The sequence below is a fragment of the Camelus ferus genome, chromosome 16 (genome assembly GCF_009834535.1).
Source record: "Camelus ferus isolate YT-003-E chromosome 16, BCGSAC_Cfer_1.0, whole genome shotgun sequence".
Lineage (NCBI taxonomy): Eukaryota > Metazoa > Chordata > Mammalia > Artiodactyla > Camelidae > Camelus > Camelus ferus.
This window is the reverse complement of record NC_045711.1, coordinates 22,314,267-22,332,843: the sequence shown is the minus strand read 5'-3', so window position 1 is coordinate 22,332,843 and position 18,577 is coordinate 22,314,267. Positions and strand designations below refer to the sequence as shown.

The 18,577-nt window shown below is 57.9% G+C and overlaps 1 protein-coding gene and 1 non-coding gene across 4 annotated transcripts in view; both read right to left on the bottom strand.

Moving 5' to 3' along the window:
- RBFOX3 (RNA binding fox-1 homolog 3) overlaps positions 1-18,577 on the bottom strand; it is a 346,648-nt gene that overhangs the window by 99,406 nt on the left and 228,665 nt on the right. For all 3 annotated transcript variants that reach the window (XM_032456692.1, XM_032456690.1, XM_032456691.1), the window contains one exon: positions 17,336-17,375. Coding sequence is in view for 2 of the 3 variants with exons in the window: in XM_032456690.1 (XP_032312581.1) it covers positions 17,336-17,375 (40 nt within the window). In the remaining variant the exon portion in view is untranslated. The remainder of the gene's footprint in view (positions 1-17,335; positions 17,376-18,577) is intronic.
- On the bottom strand, positions 18,337-18,409 carry TRNAG-ACC. Its single transcript has one exon. It is a non-coding gene; the product is annotated as a tRNA-Gly (tRNA).

The following is an 18,577-nucleotide window of genomic DNA, read 5'->3' as shown; positions in this document are numbered from 1 at the left end:
ACCTCTGCTGGTGTGACGGTAACCGAGTGGATACATACAGTGGCTCTGCAGCTGCAGGCCCTGCCCCGCAGCCATCGAGACGGCACTCAGGCCCAGAACCAAGGCTCTCTGCCCTTTCTGCTAGCCCTGACATCTGCACCCCATCCACCCCAGCCAAGGCCACCCCGGCCAACAGCGTGAGGTTCTGACACTGGCAAACAGAAGGGAGTCCCTCAGGCCCAGTGGCCGGTAGGGTGCAGGGAGGGGCTGGGGGCTGTTGGGAGGATGAAGGCCAAGAGGTGCTGGCTTCTCTCTGTTGGGGTCTCTGACCACTGGCTGACTTCCCATGTCTCTGGACAATTTTCAGCCTCTGGCTGGTTCCCTGTGTGGTATCTTTGTCTGAGAAAACAGTCCGCCATTGACCTTCTCACCGAAAGTCGGTCTCAGGCAAGCAGAGTGGGGAAGCCTTGCGTGAGGGGTGCCTGGCTAATGGATGCCTCTGCCCGGTGCCTAAGTGGGAACTATTCCAGGCTACATCCCCAGGCTTGGGTTTCTCAAGCTCCCTTTGACCTGGCTCTTATCCTCCCAACCAGGGGAGACGTGATTCTGCGGCCTCTCGCCTTGGGCTGCCCTCTCCCCGCGCCTGCTCCTTCTCCACCCAGGCCACTCATCCCACTCGGGGTTCCTGACATGCGGGGGCGTCCCTCCCGCAGGGTCACTCGGGGATACTCCCCCACGCTGGGGGCAGGTTAGCGTCCTCCCTCCGCGTTGGCACCCTGCACCTCCCACACAGGGACGGGTCTCATTCATATTCCCAGTGTTTGGCACAAGTGTCTGCACATCATATTTGCTTGGTAAAAATAAACAAAAGGAAATTGCCTGTGGAGACACCCCGAGAGGCGGAGTGTGCGGGGCTCACATCTGCCGCGAAAGGTTGGCGCTGCCGCGCGGGCACGGAGGATGCTTCAGGGAGCCCTGCGCCAAACAGGACAGACAGACGCGGCTCCTCCCTGGCTAAGATACTCCCCAAGGCACAGGGGGCAGGGGTCTCAGAGGGAAAATGTTCTTTTGTTAAGTTTATTATTTCTCCAATTTTTTTTCAGAGTTAGACCCCTAACTTCTTCATCTGAACACTGCTATCTCCATTTCTCTGTGGTCTCATTTGCTCCTTATCTATATGTAATCATAGTTTTTACCTGGTTATAATCAGGTGTCCCACTTCTGCACTTAATGATATTTCAAAGACAACTCCCCTGTGTTGAGTCTTCCTCTCCATCAGGCTTAAAGGCTGCATAACATCCCACTGAGTGGTTGCCACGTAAGTCACTGAACTATTACCCGACTGCCGGACAGGTAGCATCCAGTCAGTGGGGCTTCTGCTGCTGCTGTAAGTATCTTGGTCCTTCAAACTTTTTTCCTCTTTTGAATTATTTCCCAAGGATATGGTCCCAGGAGCGGGATTATGGAGTCAAAGGGTCGGGATGGCTCTTGCTACATTCCGCCAGGTTGCCCTTCAAGAAGACGGGGCCGGGGTAGGTGATGCGTGAGTGTCCACCTGTCCCATCATCTGCGCATCCTGTGCCTGGCTGGGGGGAGGTGGGGATGGGACAAGGAGGTGGCATGCAGCTTGGGCTTCCAGACACCATCAGGGTGCCACATTTTGGGGGCCACCTACCCTTCTCCAGTTCCCATGGTCTCCTACTGACCCACATGCCCAGTGCCATGGAGCAGACAGCGGTACTTGAGGGCAGGTGACTCCAGCAGGCAGGGCGAAACGGGAAATGAGGGTATGTTGTTTCCTGGCGGGGCTTCGGCTTCAGCTTTGGGCAGGGACAGGGCCAAATCAAGACGCTTATCCCAGCACGCTGCAGCCCCCGCTTCTGGCCATGCCAACGCTGGCACCTCCCATTCGTCTGCCGGAGCCAGGAGTGGGATGCTCCGAATCCCAGCTGCTGACAAGCCACAGCCAGAGGAAGATACATGGAAGGGTCCTAATCCCAACTTCTATCCGGAATTAAGGTTTGAAATCACAATTAGCTGAACCTGGTTTCAGTGGTACAGACTGGGACCGGCTCCAGGTGGAAGCAGGTGTGGGCACAGGGGCGGGGGCTGAGGGGGCCTGGTGGCCCTGCCAACAGCTCAGGAGAACCCCTGTCCACTGCCCCCCAGGGGTGCCCCGTTCCTGGAGTCAGACCCCAGAGGGGCTGCGTGGACACCACCGGCAGCTGCAGATGCCCTGAAGTGAGTCTCCTGCCCCACTCGGTCTCCAGTTTTGAGGCCTTGTTCCCAGCATTTACTTCCCACCTTTGAACAGGGCACCTCAAAATACCTTCACCCGAACGAGGGGCCGCCCAGAGACCCGAGCCCTCCTTGAAGCACTGCACAGTGCTTGCCTGGCGCTCTGCTAAGCTCTGACCTCACTCACTCCCTTGCTCAGCACCCCTGTAGGGCACCCACATTACCCTAGACTCACAGCTGGGCACAGGGACACCAGACAGCTGAGGCTCTGCCCTCAGGGAGCTCCCTGGCTGGGCCTGGGAGGCCTGGACATGCAAAGCCCCCTCAAGCTCTGGTCCCCTGGGGCCTTTGGGGACAACCAGCCAGCATCGTCCCCATCCTGAGTCCTGCTGTGTTGGAGAACGCACAAACACCAGAGGGGCACGGTTCCACCTCAGGATCTGGGGCCGCACCAGGGATGTGACAGCAGAGAAATGTCCCAGGGTGGAGGGCCAGGGCCCGGGTTCCCCTTTCTCCGAGAAGACGTCCCTTGCCACCCTAGTTCTCCAAGGCTGGAGCGGGCCTCTCTCGCATCACCCGTCCTCTCCCATCCATTCAGCCCCTAGCAGAGGGGCCCATGCCCCCAGGATGCCTGCCTGCTCCCTGCCCTCTCCTGCAGCCTGGTTTCTGTTCCAGCGTCTCCTTCCTCTGTGACCCCTGTCTTTGTCACCCTGCTTCTGGAGGTCACGTCTTGCTTCCTGCACCCCCCGAGGCCCCTTCTACTCTCTGTCCCCAGCTCCCCCTCCCACCTCTCTAGCTCCAAGGATTAGACTTCAGAGCACCTTGCTGCTTTCACAAAAGAGCCGCGACCCCGCTTCCTCCCCAGCCCCGCGGAGCTTCGGCCAGAATCACGCTCCTTGCCTTCCTGCTCGTTTGGAACCTCAGATGTCCCCGACAGCCCCCGCACTTCGAGTTGTTTAGTTGTGGGAGTCAAGAGTGAGCATGCGACAGGCTAGAAACAAGGGCGGGGCCGCCCCCAGGCTCCTGCCACTGTCCAGGGACCTGGACACGGATGTCACCCAGCTGCATTCTAGCCAGAAGTAACAGAGAAGGGAGGAAACTCCCTGTTCCTCTTGTGCCAGAGCGGGGCTGGGGGGAGGTGGGGGGGGGGTCTCCCGCCCCATGCTCCAGCAGCGCGGGGAGAGGAGGGGGTGGGAGCCAGCTCACCGTTCAGGCCCCACAGGACTCGCCCAACAACGCCGGCGTTTCTGTCCTCATCTGTCAGTCCAGGCCTTTCCTGAGCTGTGCCAATTCCCAAATGTTTCACCTGCAGCTCCGACCAGGGCCCTTTGTCTAGCAATTGCCAAACTGGTCAGGAAATGACGCTGAAAGCCAAGGGCCAGCCTGCGGCCAGCCGGGCATGCCCATGTGGTCGGGGTCGACCCCGCTCAGAGGCGCCCGCTCCTCTCCCTCCGTGATTTATTCAAGCCCCTATTTTGTGAGGGTCCCGAGTCCTTCTGCTGGGGATGCTCTGACACCTCAGAGGGACTGCTGGCTACCAGACCCCCTCACACCCAGGAGATGGTATCGGCTGGGTGTGGCCAACAGGTGCTGATGGACTGTGGGTAAGACCTCTCCTCCTGTCTTTGCCCCACCGGAGACGACTGGAACATTCACGCCCCAGGGATGGAAAGCTGCAGGACTCAAAGCCCTGACTCTGTAGCCGGGCACCCTGCACGTACAAGCTGGGGCGGATCTCCAGCCCTTCTGCACCTGGCGATGCCCGTGGAGGAAGTTACCACGACATGAGCCGTCTGCGTGAGCACACAAAATACCACTACAGACCAGACCTGTTTCTATTTCTGGAAGGCTGCTGGGTGGACGAGGGTCCTGAAGACCCTCCACGGAGAGCGAAGGCACAGAACCCGCCCATGCGGCCCTACTCAGCCCCAGAACGGCAGGTGCTCAGACACACAGGATCAGGTGGAGCTGGACGTTCACCTCTGACGGCTCAAGACGGGGCTCCCCGGGTACCAGCATTTTTCAAACGGTGGGTTTTAGGCCCCTGACAAAGTCGCCCCTCTGTCAGGTGCAGGGTGTGCCTGGGGCGCCTCCTACAACGTTCTCACCACCACGGAATGGCTCCGCACATGAACGAACACTTTGCCCAACACTTTTTAGTAAAAGCAGACACCATCCTGCAGTGCAGGTGCCTCATCCAGGAGCCCGGTCCCTCGTCAGCCAGACCAGCTCTCCCGCTGGCTGGGGACAGAGGCCAGCCTGCAGGTTCAGCTGACCCTGGGGCTCTTGGCCTTGACAAAGTGGGCCCAAGGTGTCAGCATCTCGAAAGTGATTCAGATGAAGAGACCACTGCTGCCGGCCCTGGCGGGTGGGAAGGTAAGAAAGGAGTGAGGAAGGAAGAGCTATGTGGGAGCGGGGAGTGGGCTAAGGGGTCATCGAGGTCCTGGAAGGCCACGCAGAGGGTGCAGGAGTGGCCGCGTCATCTGCCTGGGGAGAGGGTGGGAGCTCAGGCCGGGAGGCTGGGTCCGGCCCAGCTGAGGGTGGGTTTTCTGCCTCTTGGGGGCTGCCCATCCCGAGACACCGAGGAGAGAGGAGGCTGGAAACCCAGGGGCACCCAGATCTCAGGCCTTAGGAAAAGAAGGCACTAAATCCTCGTTATAAGGCTTTTTAAATGCACAGACAGGATATTAGCGTTTAAACAGCTTCTATTACTCCAGGGCAAACTTTAAAAAACGTAATATTTATAGAAAACCTCATTCAGCTCGCCCTGTTTGCTCTTTATTTCTCCTGCAATTACGGCTAATTTGGAGACGTTCCTGCTTTGGCATCTCTGCCTGTTGCCAGTCAATTAGGAAGCCACCCACCAGCCTCTCCACCCACCAGAGGCTGCAGGCCTGGGGTGGAGGTGACGCGAGCCTGTCCCCAGTCTGTCCCCTGCTCCCTGGCCGTCCTCTTCCTGAACAGGAGCAAACGGCCCATCCACCCAGGAGTCACGCTGCGCCTCTGGCCCTAAGCCTGAGACCTACGCAGCAGGTGGCTCTCCGAGCACCCCTGCTCATGCTCAGACACAAGTTCGTGTTCTGCTACCCAAAAAACAAGCCGCCCCCAATGGCCTCCCTCCTTCCTCTGTCCATCCCACAAGTGTTTGCCAACATGCTCCCTTTTCAGCGCACAGCTAGAACACAGCTCAGACACACCTGTCCACACGGGTTTCCCAGTCTTGGGGTGCCGCGCATGAGAAAGGCTGGATGGCAGGGCTCAGGGAAGCCCAGGAGGGGGATGCACGGGGCTGGACGTCAGACCTGGGCTGGGCAGAGGTGGGTGGGGAGACCTAGCAGTGAGCACACACCCCAAGGCGGCAGGTGCAGGAAAGTGTCTGAGGGCCAGAGCAACAGCTGGTTCCAGTCCTGGCTCTGCCACGGGCAGCTGCGGGATGCTGGGGCACAGCCTTCCAGCCCGAGCATCCTCCTTGCCCAGTGGCACCTACACATCCTGCAGGGGGGTGAGGAAGAAAGCACTGTGGACCCTGGCGACCAACATTACAGGCCAAGGCCCAGAGCAGTCGGCGTGGGGGGCTCTCTCATGAAGCAAGGGTGAACTTCCACACCTGACCACCAAGGGGAACCCCCAAGGCCCGGCTGGAGGGGCCAGCGACAGCAATCTATTCTGCACCCAACCCCTGCCTCACCATGGACGGGCCCCTTGGCCCCTTCGGCCTGCCACCGCCCCCCTTCACAATGAGAATGGGGACCATGGGCCCCAATTTCGTCCATTTTAAAATGGGAGCAATGAATCATCCAATGCCTCCTTGAACAGCTGTGTCCAGGGCATGGGAAGACACGTGGTCAGTTAGGTCAAGGCTGGAGAGGAGTGGGGAGCCCTCCGGAACTTCTGCTTCAGAGGACACCCCCTGATCAGGCCCCACTCTGCCTCTTGGAATGCACTCATTCACTCATTCCAGCACACTCCAGTTCCTGGAGTCCTAGGCAAGTGGCAGTCATGGAACAGGAACCAGAAGCAAGCGCTGAGCAAGACCCGGTCAGGGCCCTGCAGGGAGCTGCTGGTGAGGCGAGGTGGCAGAGTAAACGGGTAACGGCAGCACCTGCAGATGAGTGCATGCGGGTGCAGTGGAGGGAACAACAACCTGCTGTGGGGCGGTCAGGGAGGGCTTCCTGGAGACGGTGACTTCTAAGCTGCTTCTCACTCGACATGCTGCAGCCCTCCGTGTCCCCCTGCCCACAGCCTCACCCTGAAGGGAAGGTAGGAGCCAGCTGGGAGGGTGGTGAGCATGGGAGGGAGGGTGTTTTTGGAGGAACAAGCCTGAGGGAGAGGGGACTCAGCAGATGCTCACTAGACCACAGGGCCAAGCAGGCCAGATGTAAGGAACTCTGTGCTCCAGGCTAAGAAAGAAAGCTGGACGTGACCTGGGCAGGTGGCACTGAGGGCTGGGCCTTGGGGCCTGGGGCCTGGGGGAGGGGTGGATGGAGAGAATTGGCAGAGGGAGAATCCGCAGGGCCTGGCCTGGGCTGCGAAGCTGGGGTTGGCAAGAGTTAGGGGCGACTGAGAGTTCGGGTAGGTGGGAGGACCCTCCCGTGATCCGCAGGAAAAAGAAGGGGAAAGCTGGTCAGAAGAGAAATGAGCAGCTTCAATGTCCTGAGTCTGAGGGCATGGGACAGCGGGTGGACATCAGGGAGACAGCGGGAAAGCGTGGGTGCCAGGTGGGGGGCTTGGGAGGGGGCCCAGGCAGGGGTGCTGGCTTGGGAGTCTGCACTTCGAGTGCCATCTTGCAAATTGGGGTGGTGACATGGCTCTGGGAGGGAGGCCCGGGAGAGGACCCAAGGAAGGGGTCCGCCTGCTGCTCCCCCGGCCCCTAGCAGTGAATCCTCGCCTGGAGGCGGAGCCCAGCCAGGGAAGATGAGAGGGGGAGGCGCTCCCGATCAGGTTCCAGCCCTGTCCTAAAATAGCCTCAACAGCTCAGGGGGGGACACTCCAGCACGTCCCCCAAGCCTGGCTGGCAGGGTGGACAAGGACAGAGCCCTGGAGGGGAGGGGGCCCTGGGAGGCAAGACCCTCAGAGGAGCCTCAGCCTGGTGAGAGGCAGAGGGCCTGGGCGGGCCTCTCCTCTGCATCCAGCCGGTCACCCGGGAGTGGCTCCTGGTCACCAGGCCCAGACCAGGAGAAGCCCCACAGGGCTCTGAAGGGGCTCCCAGGCCACACACGGGAGGGACCAGGGGCCAGCTCAGGAATGCAAGGCTGGTGCCACCAGGAGCCAAGATACAGAGAGGAGTCCGTTCTGCCTGAGGGTTCAGGGACAGTGTCTCTGGGGCATTGTCCCCTCGGGCTGGCCTTGAACAAGGGGGGAATCTGCTGAGCAGACAAAGGGTTGGGCAGCTGGGGCGTTCCTGGCAGAGCTCACGGCCTCTGTAAAGGATGGAGGCCTGGAGCATCTGGGCACATGCCGGCCCTAATTCTGCTCTGGGAGGGAATGGGGCCGCAGGGCTCAGTGGAGCTCAGCTTGTGACCACAGCCGTCCTGACTCCCAGTGACCACTGGTCCTTCTCTGTGGCTGCCCTGGCCTCTCCTGCTGACTCCCTGTCAGGCCCACTGTCCAGCAACCCAGATGCCCCACAGGCTCCTGCTCCCAGATCGGCCCCTCCCAGTGAGGCTTCAGGGCCCCAGGGAGCTTCCCCTGGAGGAGGATGCTGCGGGGCCGGCTGCGGGGCCAGCTGTGGCTGGGCCTGGGACCACAGCCTGGGAGAAGCACCTCCAGGTGAGGAAGCCCACGGCCTGGGAGATGCTGGGGCTGCTGGCTGGGCCCCGGGGAAGAGCCCTCCCTGACGAGGAGCTCACAGAATTCACACAGATTTCCCAACCAGCTCCATGGGAGCCCAGAGGCCTGTAATCACGGAGACCCATGCTCACGCTTGTGCACGCACACACACGTGGACACACACCCACACACACCAGGCTTTCCTTCTCCCAGTTCAGCAGGACTTAACAAGAACCACTAGTCACCGCACCCCGCGGTGGGGGCCCTGCCTGCCTCGGCCTCCGCATGCCCCTTCCCCAGGTCTGGCTGAGACCCCCACTCTGGCCACTGCCACTGTCACTTTCTCTGCCGAGAGGTGCAGGGCTAGCCAGGGAGGAGGGAGGGGGCCTTTCGTGGGGCTCTTCCTCTCCCCAGGGCCCCTGTGAGGTTCCGGGGTTTTGGGGCTCAGAGCTCTTGGGGTGTTGGCTCAGGCTCAGACTTACTGTCTCTCCTGGTCTCTCCCAGGTCCAGTTTCCCCAGCTGATTCTGTAGCTCAGAGAGCTGGGCAGGGAGGAGGGAGCAGATGAGACAGAGGCCTGGGGGGTGTGCACTCAATCTTGGGAGCCACCTGAAGTTTTCACCAGGGGACCTGAGGGACGTCTTCCCCAAAGCCAGGCGGGGGGAGATGGGACTGGAGGAGAGCACACCTCACGCAGGGCATTCCCAAGCCTCCACCCAGCTCCACGGAGGCCACTGCGAGGGGTCTGGCCCCACAGGCAGGCAGCACTTCCTGTCTGGGGACACTGACCCCAGCTCCGTGCTGGCTGGGCCCTGGGGGAAAGCTGGCGCCAGCTGGGGACAGGCTTGAGGGGACACTTTCAGGGGCCAGGTGGGCATGCTCTGTCTCAACACTTCAACCCCAGATCTGCCCGGAGCTGAAAAAGCAACTCGGCAGTCCACGCTTGGTACATACCCAAAAATACATCATCATTTCGGAACCGCGGCTCCACGCAGCTTGGGGAGGAGACTCGGGGGGGGGGCAGCGGCGGTGGAGGTTGGGGGTGGGGGCTGCGGTCCCCGGGCGGGTGCTCAGTGTAGCTGACACCTGCAGCCCTCTTAAGAAGTGCCGGTCTCCTCTCTGCCTCCCTCTGGCTCCTGCTGCCGCCCAGCTCTCTCCCTCCCTCCTCTGTGTCTCTCCGTTTACTTCCCGGGTTGTTCGGCTCAGCGCCTGCTCTGAACTCACCCATCTGCTGGGGTCCTGCCCGGCCTGCCCAGTCCGGTCACTGCCGCCGCCCAGCTCTCTGCTGGGAGCTGAGCTCCCCACCCTGACGCCTGGCACTCCCACGCGGGGCCCCGGGGAGGCGCCCACGGTGTGGGGGTGGGGGAGGCAAACCCTGCCAGCCTAAGAGATCTCACGGGTGCTGAATGGGGAAGGAGACCCTCTCTGAGGTTAGGAAAACAGAGAGAGTGGGAGAAAAGGACCACTGTTTTCTCAAAAGGTCTCTCTTAGCTTCAGCGGTGGGAAGATGAAAGTCGGTAGGAACCAAGGCGAGACCTGCCCCCGAGACCCCAGCCCCAAGTCTGGGAGGGGGCAGGGAGGGAGGAGCAGCCGCTCCCGCTGCAGAGGTGTGGAGTGGCTGGCTCTGGGCGCTGGACTGAGGCCAAGCAGAGATGAGGCGAGGCAGTAGCCAGGCCAGAAGTTGAGTGCAGTGCTCGGGGACAGTGAGAGGGTGAGGGTGCTGGGGACCCCACGTGTGTTCCACGTCTGCCCTGCCTCAGCTTCCTCCAGGCTGCCCTCCCCCATAACCCCCTGCGCTGCTGGGGGTGCCGCCCCAGACTCATAGCCCTGCAGGGGTCCAGCCTTCTGGACGCCTGCTCAGCTGGCCAGCCTCCCTGACCATCGCCTCAGGCCAGTATGGCCCATGGGCCACAGGCCACGTAGGGACCCGGGCCACAGGCCACGTAGGGACCCAGGCCCCCGGCCAGGCGGGAGGTCCATCCACCTCTCGGTCTTAAGGCCAGACCACCCAGGCCACTACCCTCTCTTTGAAGGGACAAAAGAAAGAAACAAAGCTCTGTTCTTTCTGTGGTTCTTAAGGTTTCTTCCAATGGGAAGCTGAGTCCCAGAGCCTGCGTATGGTGATGGTGGCCCTACGCACTGGGAGTGATAGTAGGTGGCGAGCCTCTTGTCGCCATTGGGCCTGGGCTGGTGCTTTCAGGCTGGGAGAGGACGGGGACCACCTCTGATCGGCCCAGCCCTTCCCTTGCCCGGATGGTGGCTTTAGGCCTGTTCATGTCAGAAGGAGCTCCTCCCACCCCGTTAAGGCCAGCCATGGGAGGGTAGGGGGCACAGGGAGGTTCGTGATTGGCCTCAGTGGGGACCACCCCATACATGCGCCATCACCCCCACCCCAAAGGGACCTGGCTGAGTTGGGAGGAGAGCTGGATGGAGAAAGAGGAGGTGGGTCTCGGTGGCTGGGACCCTCGGGCTGGGTACCCTGGATCCTGGGCTGGATGAGCCCAAAGGAGGCACCAGGGCAGAGGCAGTGCTGTCAGACTCTGAACATCTGGGGCTGGCAAGGATGCTGGTGGGTTCAAAGAAGGACAGAGGGGCAGGAAGGGGTGTGTGTGCTCCTGTTGAACACTCCGTAACTGTTACAAAACCCTTCGCAAGCCACAAACGCTGGAGGATGGAAAAGGAGATGTTCAGAGAAGGCCTGATGCCCCAGGACCCCGCTGTCTGATTTCTAGCCGGTCTAATGAGCTCCACGGCCCTCTGGGGGTGCAAGCACTTATGAGCTGGCCTGTGCCAGGGGGTGAGCCTGGCCGGAGGCTCCGTGGGCCCGAGAGTCTGCAAACCTGACCCTGCCGATCAGAACTGTGCTCTGAGCCTCCGTCTCCTCATTTCTAACTGGGGTGAGAATGCCAGCCCTGCTCCTAGGCTGTTTCAGTGATTGGAAGAGACTGGTCAAATGGTCAGTAATCAAATGAGAGGCACCAAAGGCCTGTGCCCTCGTAACACTAGGGGATGAATGACAGAGAAAAAGGACATCAGAGTGGAAGTGGGTCTCCTAGCCTCCTTGTGGCCTGAGGAAGGGTCCGGTGCTCTGTGCTTTTTAAAAGGCCCCACGCCCACCCCAGCTCCCTAGCATCCTTCTCCAGGTCCTTGCCTAGGCGATGAGCAGCCACGCCTATCGACACAGTGCTCAGGGCTGGCACCTGGTGGCATTTCCTCTGGGTGTGTCTAGAGAGCCCCGTGGAGCCAGACTTTGGGCTCAGAAAGCTTACAGGGACCACAGTGTCCACCACAGATGGCCTTGAGCCTCGTCCTTACTTTCCATGGCGTCCAGCTCGCTCACGTGGCCTTGCCCTTACACCCGGACTTGCCATCCCCACCCCAGGAGACGGGCAGCTCCTAGAGGTCAGGGCCTTGGCCGCGCCTGTTGTAGCCAGGACAGCCAGTGTGGTGCTGGGCACACAGCAGATGCCTGTGCATTTGGCCGGGGGACTGAACAGAGAACTTGAAGGCTGCAGAGCGTGGCTGGGCTGCCTTTTAGGGAGGGTGGGATGGGGGCACCTCTTTGTGGAGAGAAAGAAGCAGATTCTTCCATGGTCTGGGTCCCAAGGGTCCAATGTGCTCGGGTCTGGAGGGTTTGGGGCTCCAGTGAACTTCACGTTGCATCTCTGGGGCGGGGGGTGGGAGGTCTGCCCTCTGAGCATTTTGGCTGCTCACCCTTTCTCGGGTGCCTCTCTAACCCCTGGGGACCTGCAAACACCGCCAGCAACCTCCCTGAATAAGTCGCATGTCTCCAGGCCTCTGTGCTCTGGGGCGGCCACTCCATCACCTCCTCTAGAAAGACTGGCTCAGATGGCCACGTTGCACTGGCGGGGCCTGTGTCGAATTCAGCTCTTGGGTGTCTTCTGGAAAAATCCACGCCTGAGCACACACGCGTGGAAAGTGCAGGAGCCCGCACACACAGCTGCCTGCACTTCTGCACACGTGCACACACGTGCACAAAGGCCCCTCGCTTCTGCACACACGAGAAGAGAAGCAGGCGAGGAGGTGGGGGCGGGGAGGCAAATGAATTCACCCTCCTCCAAACTGGAGAAGGACACACCCCAACTTGGCAAGCTGTCTGAGAGGCTCCAGGGCCCGGCCGGCCTCGGGGACCCTCAGCCCTCTGGGCAGTGACCTCGTGGCCTGGCCCGGGCAGAAGCAGCTGTAGACGCTCTTCTGACCCTGCCTCACTCTGCTCCACCCTCATTCCTGAACCTCCTGTCCTCCCCTCCTTCCCTCTAACTCATCTGCAGGTACCAGAGTCAGCAGGCTGGACAGCCACCCGAGGAGCCTGGTTTGGCCGAGACCCCCGCTTCTGCGTGCCGAGTCTCAGAAAGCTAATTCCAGCGGAGGAAGAACAGAAGCCCCAGGAGACTGAAGGCTGAGCCGAGCAGCTGTGAAAGCGCGTCCCGGGAGGCGCGTCGGGCCTCGGCCTCTGAGTGGCTTTCCCTTTGTTCCCACTGACGGGCGGGAGGGCCCCCCGCCCCCAGGAAGGGTGACTATTCGCTCGGGCATCAGTCTGGCTGGTCCTGTGCGGTGTCCCGAGCACCAGGCTCAGTGCCTGGCACACAGGAGGCGCTCACGGCACCGGCACGGACGAGATCGCTGGTACTGCCCGGGGAGTCTCCCTTCCCAGAAGGACTCCGTGCAGAAGCAAGGGCCCCGCTCACTGCCTGCGGGCCTGGGTGCGATGGGGAGGACGGCAAGGAGGGGTGACTTGGGGACAGTGTTCATTATTATGCACCTTATAACTTTTCAGAAAAACACTTGTTACCTAAAGCGAGTGTGTGGTCCCTCCAGGCTCAGGTGTCTGGCGTCCGCATGCAGCCCCAGGAGGCAGGAGCACGAGGGTGATGGTTGAAAGGACAAAAACAAAGTGCCCAGAGAGACCCTGAGCAGTGCAAGGGACACAGAGGGCTCAGGCGAGGGCGGAGGGACCCAGAGGCAGAGGGAGGATGGCTGGGTCCCCTGTGTTGGTTTTGCCTTTCTCGTCACCTCACCAAGGCCAGGGAAGTCCTGAATTGGGACTGTCACACAGCAAGGGACTTCTGCTTTGCTAAGTGGTGAGCAGATATGTGACCCTGCTTTCCAGCCACCAACAGGAATAGAACACGCCTTCTCTGTGAACCTCCCCCATGAATCCCAGAGACCCCAGGCCCTTCGGTCAGCCTGGATGAAAGGATCAGAAGAAACCCGGTGCGGGCAGCCAGGCTGGCCGGTGCCCCTGTCTTTCTGCCCGTCCCCCCATCAGAGGCAGGTGTCCCAGAGAGACTGGACAGTTTCTCTTCCCAAGCCGCCCACACAGGCCTTTCCCATGATGGGTCTCTCTTATGTGGATCGTGTCTCAGTATCTCCCTTGTCTCCCCGGCCGCTGCCTGCAAGCTCTCCGGGCTCCCTCCAGCACATGCCTTGGGCAAAGCCGTCCACCGCAGAGCAGGTGGGGCAGCTTGAAGTCTGAGAGAGAGAGAGAGATGTCTGTCTTGCTCTCTGCACCGTGACCTGCCTTCCGCTCCTTGAAACTGGATGATAAATTACTCTGCCCAAGCGGAACACGCCCAGGCAAGCCTCCTCACCGACTGTAATTAATACTCTGGGGAAAACACAGACTTGGGGTTTTTAGGGTTTCGCACAAACATGGATGCACACACACAGACTCTTCCTTCGGTGTCCCCTAATCTCATCTCAAATGTTTCATGTCCTGCTTCTTTTATGGGGAAGTCAACATGCTAGACACATGCCGAAAGCCAAGGGAGGCATCAGAGACCCTTGCCAGTCCCTGTGCTGCAGAGTCTGACGGTTTGGGAGCTGATTTTTCCAGAAAGCAGAGCCCACGTTGCTGGTACAATGTAGCTTTGGCCTTAGAGTCAGAAACAGCCATAGGTCTGGGTGAACCCTTTGTGATCAACATTTTGGGCTTTTCCCCAACCCGTTTTCCTGCCCCGACTATGGCAGCCTAACTGACGCACAGATCCAGAAGCTCAACAAACCCACGGCCAAGGAACAGGAAGAAAATGACAAATCATTTCACTCAAATCAAATTGCTCAAAACCAGTCATTAAGAGAACATCTTAGATGCAACCACAGAAAAAGGACACATTTTGTACAGAGAACCAGAAGCAGACATGATGGCAGACTTGGAAGCGGGCAAGCCAGAAGACCCTGGAGCCACAGCCTTAAAGTACTGAGAGAAGAAACAAACCTGTCGACGTAGCATTCTATACCCAGCAAAAGTATCTTTCAAAACACGGTTGACGTGAAGTCTTTTTCAGACATGCAAAAGCTTGACTTATCACCAGTAGGTGTTCACTATGAGAAATATTAAAGGGAGGCCTCCAGACAGAGGAAAATTGCACAGATGGAAAATGGACCCACTCAAAGGAATGAAGGCCACCGGAAGTGGTAACTGGATGGATAAACTTACGACTTTTTTCCTATGACTTAAATCTCTTTAAAATGTAATGGGCTGTTTAAAGCAAAAACAGCATTGCATTTTAAGGTTTAACATGTGCATAAGTAAAATGCATGGTAATAATAACACGAAGCCAGGAGGGGAGGAGCGGAGGTGCACTTACGCTGTGTGTGGAGCGGACTAATGTCACCTGCGGGTGGACTGGAATGAGCTAAAGACATACGCTGTAAATTCTAAAGCAACCGTCAGAGTAACAAAACAAGAGGTGTAGCTAATAACTCAGGAATGGAGGTAAAACTGAATAATAATAATAGAAAATCCAAAAGAAAGCAAAAAGGGAATAAAGAACAAATGAGGAAAAAAAAAACCAGTGAGATGATAGACTTAAACCTAACCTATGTTAGATTAAAAATTGAAAATCAATGAATATAATCCACAAAGGTTTTAAAGTGTTTTTTAAAACAAACTGAAAAAGGAAAAGCATCTGATCACTTCAATAGACAGGAGAGTTTAACAAAAGTCAACATCAATTTCTTTTTTTTTTTTAACATCAATTTCTAATAAAAAACTAATAAAATCTTTAAACAAACTAGCAGTAGAAGGGAACTAATTATAGAAGGGAATCTCTGAAAAACCCACAGCTAATATCATACCTAACAGTGAAAGGCTTACTACGCTTTAAGATCAGAAACAAAGCGAGAACATCCGCTCTCACCACTTCTGTTCAATGTGCACTGAGGTCCTAGCCAGCGGAACAAGGCAAACCACTCAATAAAAATATAGGCGAAGATTTGAATGGACACTTCACCAAAGAAGATGTAGGGAAGTCAGACAACCCCGTGAAAGGTGTTCGACATCATTCGTCATCAGGGAAATGCAATGGGAGCCACAACCAAATGCCCTTTCCTACCTGTCAGAAGGGCTAAAATCATAAACGCCGCAATACTGAGTGTGGGGGAGGCTGTGGAACTCAGATCCTCCACACAGCTGGCAGGAACGTGAAATGGTGCAACCACTCTGGGAAACAGTTTGGCATTTATTATAGAAGTTAAACCCATAGGGTCCAGCCATTTCACTCTTGGTTTTTTTACCCAAGAGAAAGGGAAGCAGGTGCCTAAACAAAGTCTTGTACATGAATGCTCACAGCAGCTTTATTTGTAATAGCCCCAAACTGGAAACCACCCAAGTCTCCTTCAAGGACTAAACGGACAAACCAATTACGGTGCATTGTAGTGTGGAATACTACTCAGCAATGAAAAGGAGGACCCGTGGATGTGCACCACCACCTGGATGAACCACAACATGATTATGCTGAGTGAAAGAGGCTACACCAAAAAACCACGTATGGTATGATTTTATTTATACAAAACTCTAGGGAATACAAACCATTCTCTAGCGACAGGAAGCAGACCAGTGCTCTCCTGGGAAGCAGGGGTGGGGAAGGGTGGGAGGAGATTAGAGGGGCACTAGGAAGCTTTTGGGGGTGATGAATACGTTCGGTTTCTTGACCATAGGGGTGGTGTCATGGGTATAAACATGAAGCAGAATGTTAAAACGCACACTTGAAACACACGTAGTTGAAAGGGTGTGCCTTCTTCCTTGACAAAGCTGATTAAAGGGCTAAATGTGCAAAACTTCAAGCCAGCAAATCACTGTATCACTCCTTAGAGCACAAACGGATCCTTTATCCCACAGACAGAGTCACCCGGAGACGCCTTTGGACGCTTCTCCATAAAATGGGCTCGTTTTACAAAGACGGCACATCGAGGCAGTGCCGTGTGCAGCCGCCCTCCTCGTGGTCAGAACGCTCGGGTGACAGTGTGAGACCAACACCAACTGCACTTTCTCTGTCCCCTCCCATGGAGAAACACACCGAAAAACCAGAGACAGAGCAGCCGCTCCCTGGGGACCCTGTCATGTGTCGCCCAGGGCCAGTGGAGAGGACCCCCGGGGGAAAGCCAGCAAGCTGGGCCCGTGCTGTCCTCCCCACGCAGCCCCTGTGGCCCGCAGTGACTGGCTTTCAGGACAAAGCTCTCTGGCCAGGCCACGCTCCACCAGGCCAGCGTCCACTTCTGAGCCAAGAGTGGGCTTGGGGCGAAAACAACACAAAAGAGACCATGAAGCTAAACTTCCAGTGTTTGGCCCCGGAGGCTCCTCGCATCCGACAGCCGTCCTTTCACTCCTGAACTGTGGACACGCTTTGACGTCCTTGTGCGCCTGCAGCCTGAGACCCAGGAGCGAGGAGGAGGAGCCCGCCGGGTCCCCGGCGTCACAAATGCACAGCCAACCTGCATCTTCTAATTCTGTTCACAGCAAATACGCATCCCTTTTATAATAATTTCCCTCCAAATTGTAACTCTGTGACCGAACCTACAAGGGGGATCAGCTGCAGGCAGGAGGACCACTGTGGACCATGGGATCAGGTCAGAAGTGTCCAGTCCCCCCTCTGTGGGGGTCGGCATTGGGAACTGAGCCCCCCCACCCCAGGAGTCCAGGACCCCCTGGACCAGTGAGCCGAGCTGCCCTTGGTTCCGGAGGCCAGTGCCGTCCCGGGACGCACACCTGGGCGGGGGAGGCGGGGAAGGGACCGGGAAGGAGTCTGCGCTGCTTCCCCAGACACTCGGAGCTGCTAGGCAGTGCTGCCTTTAAACACACTCCAGCCCCTTCATTTCCCTCCTGGCTCCTCTGACTCCCCCAGTCCTGCCTTCCCAGTACATTTTGGACCAGCACACTGGGGGACACGAGCCAAACAAGCCACCCACCCTCTTGGCCCCCAACCCCCCTCCCCCCAGCAAACAGGGAAGCCCAGAACCCCCGCATCCACTGCCAGCAGCTCCCAAGATGTTCAACACGCGCGTATCTGTCAAAAACTATTCACGGAAAAAAAAAAGAAATCTTTCTACCTTGTATGCGGCCAATTTTTCCCGAGGCACTGTGGGCTCTCTAAGAAAAAAAGAGAGAAAGGAGAGAGAATTAGAGTCGATGTCACCGGCGCACACGTGGTGGCTGGCTGGCGTTGGCTCACTGACTAGCCACGCCGCGAAGGGGAGGCCTGGCCTCCCTGGGAGGCCCCGGAAACCCGCCCAGGTTACGCTCCTGCCGCGGTCTGACGGCGCACGTGGCTGGGAGCCCACGTTTGATTTAACGGGCCACGGCAGGCAGGACACTGGGGGCCCTGTCGGCCACGGTTCCCAGACTCGCTTCCCAGGGTGTTCCTTTGTGCTTCCTCGCTTTCTTCCCTTTGCCCCAGACTCTGAGCCGCGCCCTTCTCTCGGGCACGCCCACCTGGCTTCAGGTGGCGTGCAAACGGGGACCTGGCAGATCTCGGACGGTGGTGTTTAACCCCTAACTGGGTTCCCCTGCCGCCTGCGCTGGTTTGTTCCCACCTCCCCAGGTGTCACCGTGCAGGGTCGTGGCGTGCAAATCTATTTTATTAGTCGATGTAGAAGATAAAGAAAAGTGGATGGGCTGCTATCGCTTGAAGAGAAGGAAGAGAATTCCACATCCCACCAAATACACGCTTTCAGAAGCCACCATTGTGAGCTGTTTGGAAACAGATGCAGCTCCCAGGAGTCTCCCTCAACAGCAGCGGCTCAGAGCCGGCGCCAGGCTGGCAGGGCCAGGTACTGACTCGTTTTACAACCCAGGAGCGCGGGTCGGAGAGATCAGGTACCTGCCTAAAGCCACAAAGCTGGTTCCTGGGGGCCTGGGGGCCGCACACGTGCGTCTGAACACCTAGTCCTGCCCTTTTCTCATCGAGCGCTTCAGAGATTAGACATGAGGAGGGGTGTGTGTGCGCCTTTTCTGGACTTAAATTTTTCTTATTTATTTTGGTAAAGTTTCATAATTTTTTTGTGGGGGGGCTGGGGAAAGTAATTAGGTTTATTTATTTATTTATGTTTAATGGAGAGACTAGGGATTGAACCCAGGACCTTGTACATGGTAAGCACACACTCTACCACTGAGCTCAACCCTCCCCCTCCACGTTTCATAATGTTATATGCATATATCTTGCACACCCATTTTTATCATGGTAAAATACACATAACATAAAATTCACCACTGTCATTATTTTAAAGTGCACGGTTCAGGGGTAGTACGTACATTCACACTGTTGTGCAACCATCACTGTATCTGGTTCTAGA